The sequence below is a fragment of the Convolutriloba macropyga genome, chromosome 11 (assembly GCF_964194025.1).
Source record: "Convolutriloba macropyga chromosome 11, txConMacr16.3, whole genome shotgun sequence".
Classification (NCBI taxonomy): Eukaryota; Metazoa; Xenacoelomorpha; order Acoela; family Convolutidae; genus Convolutriloba; species Convolutriloba macropyga.
The window spans coordinates 7,676,566-7,691,654 of NC_134478.1; the positions used below are offsets into that span (position 1 = coordinate 7,676,566).

The window sequence follows — 15,089 nt, forward strand, 5'->3', positions numbered from 1 at the left end:
TTGCGAGATTGATTTTGGTACTCTTAACCTTGGTTTTATTGAATAGGTTATGTCAGGTTAATTGAACTAATTATTTTCATCAAATACGATCAGCTTTCTTGTAAACTTGAAATCATTCTTTTGAACCCTACAGAGTACTTGAAATCCGTTTAACACAGCAGTTTGAGGTAAAACTGAAAACTTTTGTCAATATACCATTTCGTGATCGAAATACTAGTACAAAAAATTTGGTCGATCAATAAAACCTGCCTCTTTAGTACAAATTCTCTCATGATTTTCATTTTATTTTGTGATTGATTGATAAATTCAGAATGCTAAAACTATCAAATGAAACGTTAAAAGCAATTATTTTGACTTTTAGTTTAGCAATTTCAAATTCTGCCAAATTTCATATCAAGTCTTTAATTATTAACGGCGTTCCAAGTTCCCCTCGACTGTTCTTCGTTATGGTATCCCTGGAAAACAAGAGAGGTGTAGGCAACTGTGGGGGGACTCTAATCAACAGGTCATGGGTTCTCACAGCCGCTCATTGTTTACAGGGATTTACAGGTAAGTTATTGGTATTGCATGTTGTCTGTACCTTAGTTGCCCGGAACCCAGCTTTGGGTTCAAAATAAGGGTTTCAACCAATCAAATAGCCCCAATAACCATTTTTAACAATTGGGTACGAGGGGAAACGTATGATTGGAGAGCAGACCAGAACAATGAGGAGCAGTTTGATAAATCAGAGTGCAGATTTGAAAAAAAGTTGATACATACGACCATTGAAGATTTTTTGTTCTAGCTTTCTACGAGCAACAACAACGTCAAACGTGAACGGACTACAAATTCCAATGAGAAAAATAAAAAAAAATAAAAGCCAAAAAGATATTTTTTTTTGTTAAAAATTTTAATACGCCCAATCTGAATATTCATTTTTTAAGATCAAAAAACCTCAACGAACAGTCTTTCAAACTTGGAGAAGGTTATCAAGCTGATTTTTTTAAAAACTCAACACTATTCGAAGGAATTAAAATAAAAAACATAGCATGACAAGTCCTGAATTTTTACAATCCAAAAAAATTGAATATTAACAAGTCCTCACTATCAATGACATCAGACGAACAACTCTTGATGATTCGCCAAGCATATATCTGTACATATAGAAAAATGAAGAAAACAAAAAAACTTAAAAATAAGTTTCACACTTTTCTCTCCGAAAAGCAGCAGTCATTAAAGCACGTACCAATCCATTTGAAAACACGTTTTGCAAAGGAAAACTCTCATTATTTAGACTTAGTGAAAAGACCAAAGCAACAACATACGAGGGAGGAAATGGAAAAATGGTTAAAGTTTTCTGAGAAAAGGTAAGCTGATCTTAAAAACAGATGCTAGCGCTCAATTCAAAGGTGACCAGGAAAAATAAAAACAAAACAAACATGAAAATCAATAACAGCACTAAAAAATTACTTATATTGCTCTAAAACAAACAGTGTCAGTGAGAATGAACATTATAAACGTTCGGAAATTTAAATAAAACCATTATTTCTCGATATAAAAAAAGCAAACATAATACTTACTACTATCACTTAAAGACAGACAGAAAGAAAATCTCAAGAAATTAGTAAGTTTTTTTGAAGAATTATATAGCCAAGGTTTAAGAAATCAGTAGCTATAAACTAAAACAAAAAACGTGCATCAAATGAAGCCTTAGGAGAAAGCCAGATATGTGCATGGGCAGGATATCAAAAAAAAAACAAAAATAAAGACAAGACTGAAAAATTCACCAAAAAAAGTGTAAAACAACTAGTTTTAAAGTTATAAATACCATGAACTATTTACTGTAACAACTAAACGACTCCAAGTAATTCTCAATAGAAAACAGGCACGCTTTGGCCTAATAACGTTTTTGCAACAGATCTTCATAAACGAAAATTACGGCAAAAGTTTAAATTTAATTTCATTTTGAGAAAATGATAGATTAAATAATATATTGAAAAATCTTTAGATGATAACTGAATCACCTCACTAGATGCACCCATTGACAACCACACAATTCACTTTTGTTAAAGGTAGGCATCAAATTGTCACAAAGACCACTAAACCCGGGCAAATCTCAACAATATATATTCTTAGTTGTATCGAAATCATAAGAACAAAAGGTATCAACTGATTTAAATCAAACAAATGTAGTTACAGGTTTCTTTAGTGTCTCCTTAGAGTGTCCAAAACAATTTTCATTATCAAATCATAATACAGTATGACAAAGGAAACAACAAATTTGGGCGTAGCAGAAAAAAATACTGTTTTTGTTTGAAAACAATTTTAATTTATGTTAATTTCATAAAAACCAAGAGCTATGAATTGAAAAAATTAACTGCTTTCATTTGCGTCTCAAAAAATTGATTTGGAATTGTCATTAACGATTCCAACTGAATTCAAAAACATTTAACAGCCATTAAACTTTGAGCGAACTCAAAAATTATCTGTTTTTTTTTTAAATGAAAACAGTGCTTAAAAGTCAACAACATGTAGCTGCCCATACGTTTGAAATCAGTTTGAAAAAATTTCATACCTTGAAAAACCTGATTTTTGGTTTTAATACCACTGTAGTGTAACTAAAATATTAAATCGTTTCTTCAACATGACATACCATTGACATAAAGAAAAACAAAAATCTGCAAACAGTTCTGAAAAAACAGAATTCGGCCCGAAACAATCCACATAAATTGAATCAATAAACAACATTGATTAGTCATTTCCAACCTAAACAATGCCTAGATGTTTTCAAAACAACTCGACAAAAACTTGCTTCCTTTCTAATAACTTACTCAACTTATTGACTTAAAATAGCTGCGATGGTTTCTCATGACTCTGATTGGGATGGAATAAAAAGAAAAAAATGGATTGTTTTCTTAATTTTAATGATCACAAAAGGCAAGTTTTGTTTTTTATCGGGTTTCTTGATTAGGGCCGTTTGTCTCCTTAATGAATGAATAAAGGCTCTAAATCTAATATTAAATACTTTTAGACCTCATGATAATTACTTAAAAAAAGAAGATTTATCTAACGGGTTTATCTCGTTTAAATTGTGATTCCGACCTTTAGATGTTAAACTCGCTTATTTCAGTTTTTTTGCTGACCAACTGCTTTCTATGCGCTGATCAGGTACAATGGTTGATAAATGAAACGAGCAAACAGAAATCAAAAAGTTTTCACGCTTATTGTTTTAAAAGTCGGCAAAAACACATAAAACTATTAGACATTCCTTCAAAGTTATTTTAAAACTAATAGGAATCTTTAAAATTATTAGACACCAGAGAACCTTTAAATAGACGCAACGAACTAATATACACCTATAAACCTGCAACTATGCGCAAAAAAATGTTGATTAGAAAAATAAAAGACCCCTGTAAACCTGCAAAAGACGCCAAAAACTGTCGACCAATTGAGGAAACTTTCAGAAAAACATAATGGACATCAAAACAGATGCAGAATTGAGGGACTTTTCAGAAAAAACGCTAGACACCTGTAATCCTGTAAATAGACGCAAAATTATTAGGCAAACTCAATTTAACAAATCATTTGCTGAATTCAAGGTAACTAATTAAACCAAATTTAGCAAGAAAAAAAACAGTAATCAATAAACATTTGAGTTTTTACCGAAATTTCCCTCTCTCTAATCTTATCTTATGAACAATTAAAAGGATTCAATAAGTTGTTCCAGGACAAACCTTCGTTTTATAGATAGAAAAAATTACCTAAATGCAAGATTTTTTGATGCAGCCAATTCAACCACAGAGCACAAAAAAGAAAAATTTGAAACCGAGGTATTTTTTAAAAATTAAACTATTTGCCAAATTTTTATAAAATTTTCTCAAAACAGTGATGCTGGAATACGAAAAAGCCCGAAAAACCAAAGAATAAATAGCGAGGCGACGATAAAGAATATCAGCTGATGCTATTTTCATTTTCCGTCACCCTCAAACGAAACAGGTATTTTTCAGGAATTAATTTGCCAAATTTTCTGAAAAATGACTAAACGATTCTTTAGGTGATGCCAATTCCATTTCCCGACTTACAATTTGCATCAAATACAAACATTGTGATAAATTGGAACCCTATATTTTATTGTTAAGTGACTCTGCTTGAACTCACTGAGAATTTTTGGCGTTTATCCAGAATCGCGAAGCGGTTCGAGATATTAAGTCAGAATTTCGAGGTACAGGTTTTCGAGGAACACAAAAAGGCACAGGTTTTAAAATGACGAAATCCAACCGAAGTCAACTTCTGGCTAAGTAGCAACTTCTGGCATTTTAACTTCAGGCACTGCAGACTTTCGGGATTATAAAATGTGCAGGTGAGTGTTTTAAGGAATTTAATTAACCTGTAAACAACTTTTAATCACTTAATTCCTATCAATTACTAAACGCGCTTTAAGTTAGGCTTAATTGAGTATTATAGATACATTCAGTGCAAAAATGAGATACATTCAGTGCGAAATAGAGTTACCTTGCGTGCGAAAGATCAAGAAGATTTGTGAGATTTATCAAGAAGATTTATCTAGAAGATAAATCAAGAAGATTCGTGATACTTAGCGCGTGAAAAATAGGATACACTGCTTGTATCTCAATTTCGCAGTTAAATTTTGGGCACTTTTGCGAACACGGGTTGCGAAATTCCCTTCAATTTGCATGTTTTTGCTAAAATTTCTATTTTTGCAATCTGTTTGCTTTTTCATTGCATTAATATAGGAAAAACGAACAAGAGATGCACAGATCGGACAAATTTGCCCTTTATGAATTGGGTATATCTCTGCGGCGTAATGTCGATCGGTCAAAATTGACTCAACAAAAATAACAAGGGAAGCAGGGTAGCATAAAGTTTCTACTCCCCATTAAATTCGAGTGGTGAGACAAATAGCAAAATAGCGATTGAGTCAAAGCAATAATTTAGCAACCAAATTGGAGTTAAATTTAAGCATCGCGCTACTATCACGTGTTAAAGTTTAAGGTTTGTATCAATGTTGGGGACTTTCTGTCCCATTATAGCCACCCTTGGAACTATAGTGTGGTGTAATTATGGCCAATATGGTGTAATTACCATGATTGAGGGGTATAGGTTATCTTTCTGACTTCTAAAGAAACCAAATTGTTGTTTTGTTGTCACCTGTACTGAGAGCCCATAAGCCATGCAATGCCATGCTGATTACACGTTAACTAGGATGGACGATAACTACAAAACCGATGATAATCGACACTTATCTCAAACTTTAATGAGGAAAACGACGACGGAGCTGGCTGTGATGCTTAAAACACTCACGAGCACATTTTAAAATGCCGAAAGTCTGCAGTGCCAGAAATCAAAATGCCAGAAGTTGCTACTTAGCCAGAAGTTGAATTTCGTTGACTTTTGTCAATTTAAAACGTGCGCGTTTCGTGTTTTAAGAATGGTTAAGTGACTCTGCAGAAGTCACTTCGAAATTCTGACTTAATATCTCGAACCGCTTCGCGGTTCTCGATAAACGCCAGAAGTTCTCAGTAACTTCAAGCAGAGTCACTTAACCATTACTTCACAAACGCATGTGCAAAAGCTGGGATTTGGTTTATTAAGAAAAAGGGATCTTTTCCGTTTGTGCCCCCCCCCCCCAGTACGTTATCCCCCCCCCCCCCCAACAGTGACAGAGCACGTGCCATTACATAGTAATTAATTATGTAAAAATTTGGCACGTGCGTCTTCCGTGGGCTGCAAATGTTATGCACCCACTAAGCTGGGGGGGGGGGGCACAAACCGAAAAGATCCAGAAAAAGCTTGAGAAAATAGAAGTTTTGCTCACGTGTCAAACTGAAACAAAACTACAAACCTGACTGTCTCTTTTATTGTTTTTATTTGACGTCACTGATTTTTTATTATCCCAATTAACTCAAATTTTTTATATTATTAATATGGTTGCTAATTCACTGTTCTTGATGTCTGATCCAATCTGATTTTCAGTTCAACAGGCAAGTGTGGTCTATGGTGATTTTTCTGACCAATCAGCACAACAGAAAACTGTCAGAGTAATACGCTGGTTCTTCCCACGATCGTTAGTAAAAATTTCACAATTTTCCTCGCTGAAAATTCACTTACGGTTTTTTGCAACAATTTAATTTGTTCGCATTAAACTGATTAATTTTGCTAACTTTTTGACATAATTTTTGGATAAATTTTGACAACTCGCTCTTAGTAAAATTTCTGCGAAAATATGCATAAAACGTTTGAGTTTAAGAAAGAATGCAAAGTAGATCGCTCATTCTAAAGCCTGAGGGAGAAACAATGAAGTCATACATTTTTTTTACGTTTTAGTTCAACTAGTAACGAGGAGGCTCGGTAAAGTGCGTACGCACATAATATTCCGACTCCGCACATCCATATTCTAGACTTAATTGGCTATCAAATGATGAACGATAGATAACTTTCAAAAGCATACATATCGTTCAAGAAACCACTAAAGTAATAAAAAATACCACTGCCACGCTAGACGACCGATAAAAATTTTTGTTAATAGGATTATCAGAAAAAGCCAATAGTAAAAATCTTTATTTCCAAACCTTAATTTCCACCAAAGATCGATGTCTATATTTAAAAAAAATAACAACATCGAACTCGCCACAGATAAAACCTAAACAAAACAAATCAACCTAAACTTCATTAGAAAAATTATGGGATCTGTCCTCAAACGACTGGTTAACCGATCGACAAAAAGAGCGTGAAAGGTGCGAAGTTCAAAAATGCGTTTCTGTTATTGAAAACAAATAATTTCAAAGTTAAGATTAGTAATAGATATTAACGTAGTAACAGAAGTAACAAAGCCGAGAGACAAATGGTTGAAATTATAACCGGTATAAACATTAATTCATAGCTCACCGGAAACTCGTTGTGACCTGTATTTAATGAGACAAAGCCACAAGTCGACTGAAAACAGCTAAAAACGTCGAAGTTCAAAAAAGTTATTGAAGACAAATGTCTTCAAAAGTAATAACAGATTCAAGATTTCAAAAAAAATAATTGAATTGCAACGCCTCAGGAAGATAATTGGGCATGCTAATATTAAGACTATGTCACGAGTCTACAAAGTAAAAAAAAGTACAGGTAGAAGCCCAAACACCACAAAAAATTTTAAGACAACAGTGTTCAAGGCATTACATTTAAAAAATTTTATTGGCAAGAACTCCAAATCATCACTTGTTTCTCGTCTGAACATCAACTGTCTTCCTTAAAAAAAGTCTATGGGGATATGACAACAACGATAAATCTCAAACATTGAACGGCATAGAAATATCGAACATTTTATATGACATTAATTGGTCCAAACCATCCAAACATTGAACTATGTTTTCTATCAATTGTCCATTGGAGCTGTCAAAGAGTTGTCAACTTGACAAGCAAACAAAACGAACCTATTAAATGTGCAATTATGCTCAGAAATAGAAAAAGTTTCAAAACTCGCAGCATCAAACCAGGAAAACGTTAGTTAAATATCAGACCGTTACCGACATTAAATATTAACCCACAGGGAATGAGTTAATTTTCGTTTTACTGAGATTAATTCATGAGTTGAGAGAAATAACCTAAAACAGTGGAAAATTTCAAAAAATTCACCGACATTTTCTTAAAACAAATATATTCAAAGTCATAATAGTCAACAGATAGTTCTGAAGGTATTGCCTAGATTCACTTATATCTCTGAAACAAACCAATTGTGACATTGATTGCAGACATTAAACCTTTAGACAATAGAAAGAATTAGAACTGAAAGCAAAACATAAGAAGTTCAAAAAATTTTTACGAAAACAATTGGTCAGAGCCATAAAAACCATGACCTTAACTCTCAAATAATAATATTTGTTTGTTGGGTTTTATTTCTGGTATATATTATCTGTCAAAGATTAAGCATTGATTTAAAGATCCTGTCATTAAATTGCATAAAATCTATATGCGGAAAGATTTTAAAGAAGGCCTCGCCCCATTGAATTCTGAAAATGTTTTAACGTAAGGATCCATGGTGAGATCAAGATCAGCCGTGATTTTGCTGCACGTCTCGAAAAGTACTCAATTGATCTAATGGTTGCGAAATAAAACAATTCTTAAGCAAAATTTTTCAGATTATCAAAAATATATCATGCATTTTCTGTAATTATCGAGTTTAAATTTTCGGAAAACTGGCAAAATTGTAATTGCAGACTCTTAAAGACTCCCAGAACCAGTGGGATTACAACAAGCACTTTTTTGAGCGCTTACGAAAAAAATGACCACAGTTTTAAGGTGTCTATTTCCGGTAAATTTAAAGAAAGTGGGCTAAAAATCTAATTGGTCCCATTTTTGACAAAAAACGTTTGATTTTGAGAAATTTAGCATAAGTTCTCGCCAAAAAACTCGGATCGAAAATATCAGCAACCCTCCTCTATCTTTAAAGATAAAATCTATCTCATTACCGTCAACATTTTTAACACATTTTTATCAAATTTGACAAAAAATTTGGACAAAATTACGGAAAATGTGAATAAAAACTACCGAATATCATCTCCTATTCACGAAATTTTAAACATCGATTACTCCCTATAAAAAGCAAAAATAAAAAAAATGTTTTTAACTCCATATTCTATGCTGAACGGGCTTTCCACTCACAACTCTCTACGATGATTATTTCGATCGGCCAAAGTTGACTGAACAGAAAAACCCATTTGAGTATATAGTTCCTCCCCCACTAAAGTGGGTCGGAACAATGAACCCCCAAGGAATTAAATCCCCTCGGAAAAAGATACTCACAGAAATAAACCCCTATTTCGAAAATGAATATCGGCCGTGATAATTGGTACAGTTGAGATAGTTTCATATCAAGTCCCTCGGTCCGAAACCGAAATTTACTGCAGCTGAAAATTCTTCTTTTTTATGAATTTAGAAGTGATTACCCTCTGATGGTCATTGAAAGTAAGGGTTGGTTACCGTGTTTCCAGTCCAATGAAGCCATTCTTGTTGAATGCATTTATCTCTCACTGACTCGCTTCCGAGTTAAGAACAAAAGTTAATCTTGTAAGATCTGGCAAGATTCTTGCAAGCTTCTTACAAAAGTTGTAAAATCCTATAAATCCTCTTATAAGATTCGCACTAGATCTTATACGATTAACTTTTTCCGTGATTCTTGCAAGATGACAATTTGATTGACAAATGGATTGCTATACCAGATCTTGTTTGGGACACTTGGATACGAGAAGTTAATTATATCTCAACAAAAAGAACTTGTATTCGCAACCTTAACCGCTGATTGATTCTTCTAACCACAGTTAGTCAGTAATTTAGTATTTATGTGGCACTAATTCCAACCAGGGAAAAATTAAAAAGAACATTTAAAGTGTTGCTCAATGAAAGTTAAAAGCGAAATTAATGCAAAACATAATAACTGAATTTAAAAGGATTTTTATTGAACTCACCAAATGAGAGGGGATTCTTCTCGTAAGCAATGTCATCCAACAGTAGGGTACATGAGCCCAGTTCATTAACGCGAGGAAATTTAAAAAAACGATTTTTAAAAACGAAAGGCTGAGGGAGAGAGGAAGAAACGTCAGAGATCGGAGAAAACGTTAAGATTGGCAATAAGAAATAATCAGCAAACATTTAAAATTTAGATCACTATATACCAAGATTATTTGATAATGGAGACCACGCAGATTGCAAGAATTCAAAATTGCTAGCAAAAAAAATTAAAAGGAAAGAGTTTTGAGTTCAAAAAATAGAAATGCCGTGATGGAAAGTTTTATTCTACGTTGATTAAAATAACACGATTTTGTGCCTAATGAGGTTCTAAAGTGCACTCTATCAGACATAGTGTTTTATAGCCGTTCCGAGATTCAAAGTCAAAATTTTTTCGAGACGCAGCCGGTATTGAAAAAACAGCTGAAAGACAGCCAGCTTTTTTTTTTAGATTTTGTGCCTGCTCTTTACTTATTCAAGAAAAAGCTCAGCTTGAACTCGAGAACTGCGATTAAAATGTACCCAAAATTACCAAAAATGAACGCCTGAAAGTCAAAAATTGCTTTAAAAATGAACTTTTATTGAAGACGCGTGGTGTAAAACGTGGAAATCTGAGATATTAAAGCATGTGCAAATTTTTAAGCATTCATACTTTTCCTAATTTTTCTGTATCTGTAATGTCAAGCACATACCAATTCCCCATTTCCAAGCGCAATTGTTTTTCTTGCGCGTTTTCTCTTTCGCTTATTCATTTTGGTTAGGCTAATTGGAGTCTAATTTTGGTCACTAATTGGAGTCTAAATAAAATTTCACTTGAAAATTTAGAGAGTATGATTTCTGAATAGAAAGCGTGTGAAGATCTATGCCTGCCGAAGATCATCAACCCTACAGAAATTTTCCGTTTAGACTTAATTTCAGTGTGATTGATATAACAAGTTAAATCAGTGAATTGGTGGTCGTAATTTTTATTGAGCGTAAATCATTAGCTTTACACATTAGGAGTAGTTAAACCCTAATTTTAAGCCGCAAATTTGCATTCATTCATAAGAGAATATCACAATCAATCTTATCACATGTACTCTTAACTAATATTTAAAACGCTCACCTTATGTTCATTTACCGGTTTTTAAAACATGTAAGAGAAAAAAGAAAAGGTGAGCAGAGTTCACAACAAAAATAATTTGAAAAATTAAAGAAAGTTGTCTTTAGGTTTGATGCTCTCAATGTAGGAACCCTGAGAAAATTTAAAGTAAATACAATCCACGAGCTTTCTAATTGAAATCCACTCTTGAATTAAATGAAATCCACGCCTATTAAAATGAAGTTCAAGCCTTGATATTTAATGTTTTGTCAACCAGATTTCTGTAAATTAAGGTAACAAGTTTAGAATATATTTGAATTTTTCAGAATATCCCTCAGCTATCGTTGTGAATTTAATTACACATAATTTTTAAAAAATACATACAAAGCTACGTTTTTTTTTCCAGCTAAAACTGTAAGTATGTTTCACGTGAATTCTACTTATGAGAGGCAGCAAGTAGATTTCACAAATTCGTAAGCGTTATCCACGATCCCCAATAGGGCTGCAAATTTAGCTGAGGGTCAAACAACTCGTAATGCAACGTTTTTAACTGTTTACTCCAGGACAAATTGTGTGGATAAAAAATTGTTATTTTCAGAAATTGTATGGACAGTGCTCCAATTGTTCAATATTTTGTTGCCTTTCAACTCTTGCTTTCTTTTATTAGTTTTTTTGTCAGTAACTAGGGTCATGAATAGAATATAACTCAGCCTGTTTGAAAATTAAACCTATTTTTTTAAAATTTTAACGTCATACACTAACTTTCTTTTCTCCAAAAGCAACCACTTTCTCTGAGCAGGAACTCTTTTTGTAACTGTACTTGATTGTTTGAGAATAATTAGAGAAGACTTGATGTTTCATATAATTGGGTCAAAAACATTGAACCTTAGAAGAATCCAAATACTGGCTTCTAATAGCTCAAATTTACTTAAAAAAATAGCCGAGACCCAACTCAGAGACTTTCAGAGAGAAAATTGCTGTTATAAACCATGAGTTGAATGGATGCAAAATGGCTAATTTTCTTTAAAATCTGCGAATACCATTTGAGCAATTTGTGTGCAAACTATCAACAGTTAAACATTCTTTAATTTCCCGGATCTATTCTGTTTCCCCCCAGTGTTTTTTATGACCTCCAGTTACAAATTAGGTGTTGTTATATATCACGCTACTATGTAAAATTAATGCACGTGCGACTGGGGGCTATAAAGCATATATTGTGGGGGTTATAAAGCATATATTTCCACTACTCTGGGATGAAAAAAAATGTACTTTTTGCTTCGCATTCTCTTTCATCATTTATTCCATCTCCTCATGCGCTATGTGCTATACAGTTACGTTATTTTACACTGTACTAAGTTTTGAGGTTTTGAGTTTTAAGGTAATTACCCCCCAACTCTTACATCGTTTTACCCCCCTTGGCAGACCAAAAAAGATGTAAGAGTGGGGGGTTAATTTGTCTTTTACCCCCTCACTCTTACACCATTTTACCCCCCTTGGAAGCCCAATGCAGCCCAAAAAGACGTAAGAGTTTTGAGCTGCATTTTCCTAATAAATCCTCCCATTGCAGCCCCACTCTTACATCTTTTTGGGCGGAAAAATTCAACCCGGGAACGGCTACGCATGTCACGTGACGTGAAACCGTAGAAAATGACTTCGGAAGAACGGTTGTTTAATGTGTTTAATTCTCAAGTGTATTGATTTTTTGTGTCCAACTTCAGTTCCGATCTGTTACTGAAAATTAAGATTGGAAAGATTGGATAGCTATGCACACATTATTTCATTTACGGACAACAAAATAACGTACGTTTGTAACTTAATGCACAGAGAACTCATGGTTTTTGATTCTCTATTGGATAGCCGGGTTTCAAATGGTTATCTTGAAGATTTTGGCAAATTCTGCCAGATTCTTGCAAAAATATGCATATTCTAGAAAGATTTATGTCAAAATGTTGCAAGAAGGCCACTTTCTCTGCCAGATCCAACAAGATCCATTTGTTCTGTCAGAGTCTTACAAGATAACCAGCTGATAGCAAATGCCGGTCCCGTCAAGAGAAAATTTTGATTAACTGAAGACCACGACGTTTCTTGTGGAAAGCTGTGTAAGTTCATCCATTGAGTCAAAAATATGAACTAAGGGGTATGGTAAATAATTTTTTTTCTCAACAGTTAGGTTTCGTTTTCAATAGAAATGTTTTCAGAATTGGCTTTTCCTTAGATGATTTTAATACTGCAAACACCAGTTTTTATGAAATGAATATATTATAGCAAAATTAAGAGATTTGTTCATAATTAAAATCTTTCTCTGATCAGACTATTTTGAGTCTGATCATACTCTGATAATGGTCTAGGCAATGGTGTGAAATTGAGTCTGGACCATGGTCTGAAGATGGTCTGATCATAGTCTGTTTATAGTCTGGACAATGGTCTGATTTTGGGTCTGATCATAAGCGCACTATAGTCTGGACAGTGGTCTGGGTTCGTTCTGATCAGAGGACATTTTGGTCTGGAAAGTCTGATCAGAGATCATTTTGGTCTGGATGGTCTGATCAGAGGTAACTTCGGTCTGCATAGTCTGATCATAGCTCAATTTTGGGCGGAAAAATTCAACCCGGGAAGCTTTTTATCGAAAAGTAAAACATTTTTAGATACAAAAACTAAATTATCTTTTTTGTTTTAGACTTTCGGAGCGAAATGGAATTTTTTCAAGTGATGTGGCACTTTTGAAACTAAGCAGACCTATAGAGAAAAAGTTTCCAAGTCTGGAGTTTTGCCAACTTCCTGTTAATCCTGGCACTGTTCTGGGATCCTGTGGAATGGGAACAACTTCAACTCGTAAGATAACCACCGCAAAAAGGTTACAGGTAAGAGCGGCTACACTAAAATACTGTGTCGAAATCCGATTTGTGCTGACAAACTGTTGAGGAAAATTTGATGTACGTGAAAAATTTTTGGTAAATTTGAGGAAAAAATTGGTTTTGTCAAGAAATTGTGCAAAGATTTGTGCTAGAAAAAAATCCAAAAGTTATCGGTAATAGGAGAAATTCTCTAGCCAAAATAGACAGAAAAAGACCTGATTTGGTCAAAAAAATATAAGAAGACTTGATTCCACGCAAGCATTTTATGACATGTGCTCTGTGAAAGGGTGCTTAACATACCCCCCATTACCCCCCAACTCTTATATCATTTTACCATACTACTCTTGCACCGTTTTAATCCCCATTGCCCACTACTTTTACATCGCTTTAGCCTCCTCCCCTCCCCCCGCCCAAAAAAATTACCCCCATTACCTCCACTCTTACATCGAATTACCCCCTCATTACCCCTCAATACGATATAAGAGTTTTGAGGAGAATTGGTTAAAAGTTCACCCGATTACTCCCTTAATCTCACATCTTTTTTGGGTAAAAATTTGATACGGGACGTACAGCGGCCAGGTACTCTGGCGCATTTAAAGATACTGGACAACCTTGCTATTTCCCTTATATGGTAGATTGCCCGAAGGCCGCAAAGGTAGCGAAATCTGATGACAAAGATACTTCTCCAAAAGGCATTTAACGAAGCCCAATTTGTAATGCTCTCCCCCACTTGACAGTATTGCATACCAGAAACAGTTTTCAAATCTGAGTAAAGTTACTCGCCTGTTAAAAGAGCCATTTGGACCCCGGTTTACGTTATGCAGCGAAAAAAAAGATAAATAGCAGCAATTTCTGATGTGCAGTGTCGGCGCTAAAAAGCATCAAACGTCTTGAATTACTGAAATAGCCGTAAAAGGTGGCCCCAAATATTTATGTGAATTAAATCCAATTTTATAAAAATTTAGTTTTTATTTTTTTCCCATAGCTTTTAGTTAACTTTGCTAAGAATTGTCTAACTCATTAGTTAGTCATTGAAGATTGTATTTCAGGAAACTTATTTCTTCGAAGAACCCTACCTAACTCGGAAACACTCATGCCCAGTGGGCGAAATCTGCATGAAAGGGGTTCTCGATTCGAGCAACACTTGTTACGGTGACAGCGGGTCCCCCCTCTATGCCTTCCACTGCAAAACCCTAACTCCAAAGTGTCTCTATGGAGTGGCAATTTACGCTAAGAGGAAAAATAGTACTTCTGATGAACATTGTGATGATGGTAGTTTTTTCGTACAAGTTGATCGATTTTCAACTTGGATTGCGGAAGTGTTGTGGTACGATATGTTTTGCAGTTCTAACCACTTTAAACTTTTCCGCACTAATTAAACATGTTTGAAATTAATTTAGAATTTAAAAATTTCTGTTTCGCTTCAAGATTTTAGCGGCTAGATTCGACAATAATGAAAGTAAACAAATTGTTCAGCAATGATTTGTATGTAAACAGACGGACAACAATTTAATATAATTGTCTTGTAGAAGACAATGTTTTTTGATTTTTTGTTTGTTTTTTTTTAAAACATCCTGGATAATAGTTGCAGGATGATTCAAAACTTGCAAGACTCTTACAAGAAATGAATCTTGCTTTAAACAATAAAAAGCCTTGAATTATGC

General features: G+C 34.1%; 1 protein-coding gene across 1 annotated transcript; it reads left to right on the forward strand.

Moving 5' to 3' along the window:
• The first annotated feature begins 104 nt into the window (after positions 1–104).
• Positions 105–14,804, forward strand: LOC142349735 (chymotrypsinogen A-like). The gene is made up of 4 exons (XM_075401478.1): positions 105–549; positions 5,974–6,064; positions 13,248–13,431; positions 14,475–14,804. The coding sequence occupies exons 1-4, from the start codon at positions 312–314 to the stop codon at positions 14,802–14,804; spliced, it is 843 nt and encodes a 280-aa protein (XP_075257593.1). The 5' UTR covers positions 105–311.
• The last annotated feature ends 285 nt before the right edge of the window (positions 14,805–15,089 follow it).

Excerpts from the sequence above, each read along its gene's own strand:
- LOC142349735 (XM_075401478.1), top strand. The coding sequence starts at position 312 with ATGCTAAAACTATCAAATGAAACGTTAAAAGCAATTATTTTGACTTTT. Across the intron at positions 550-5,973 it reads TTGTTTACAGGGATTTACAG|TTCAACAGGCAAGTGTGGTC; the intron begins GTAAGTTATTGG and ends TCTGATTTTCAG. Across the intron at positions 13,432-14,474 it reads CCACCGCAAAAAGGTTACAG|GAAACTTATTTCTTCGAAGA; the intron begins GTAAGAGCGGCT and ends ATTGTATTTCAG.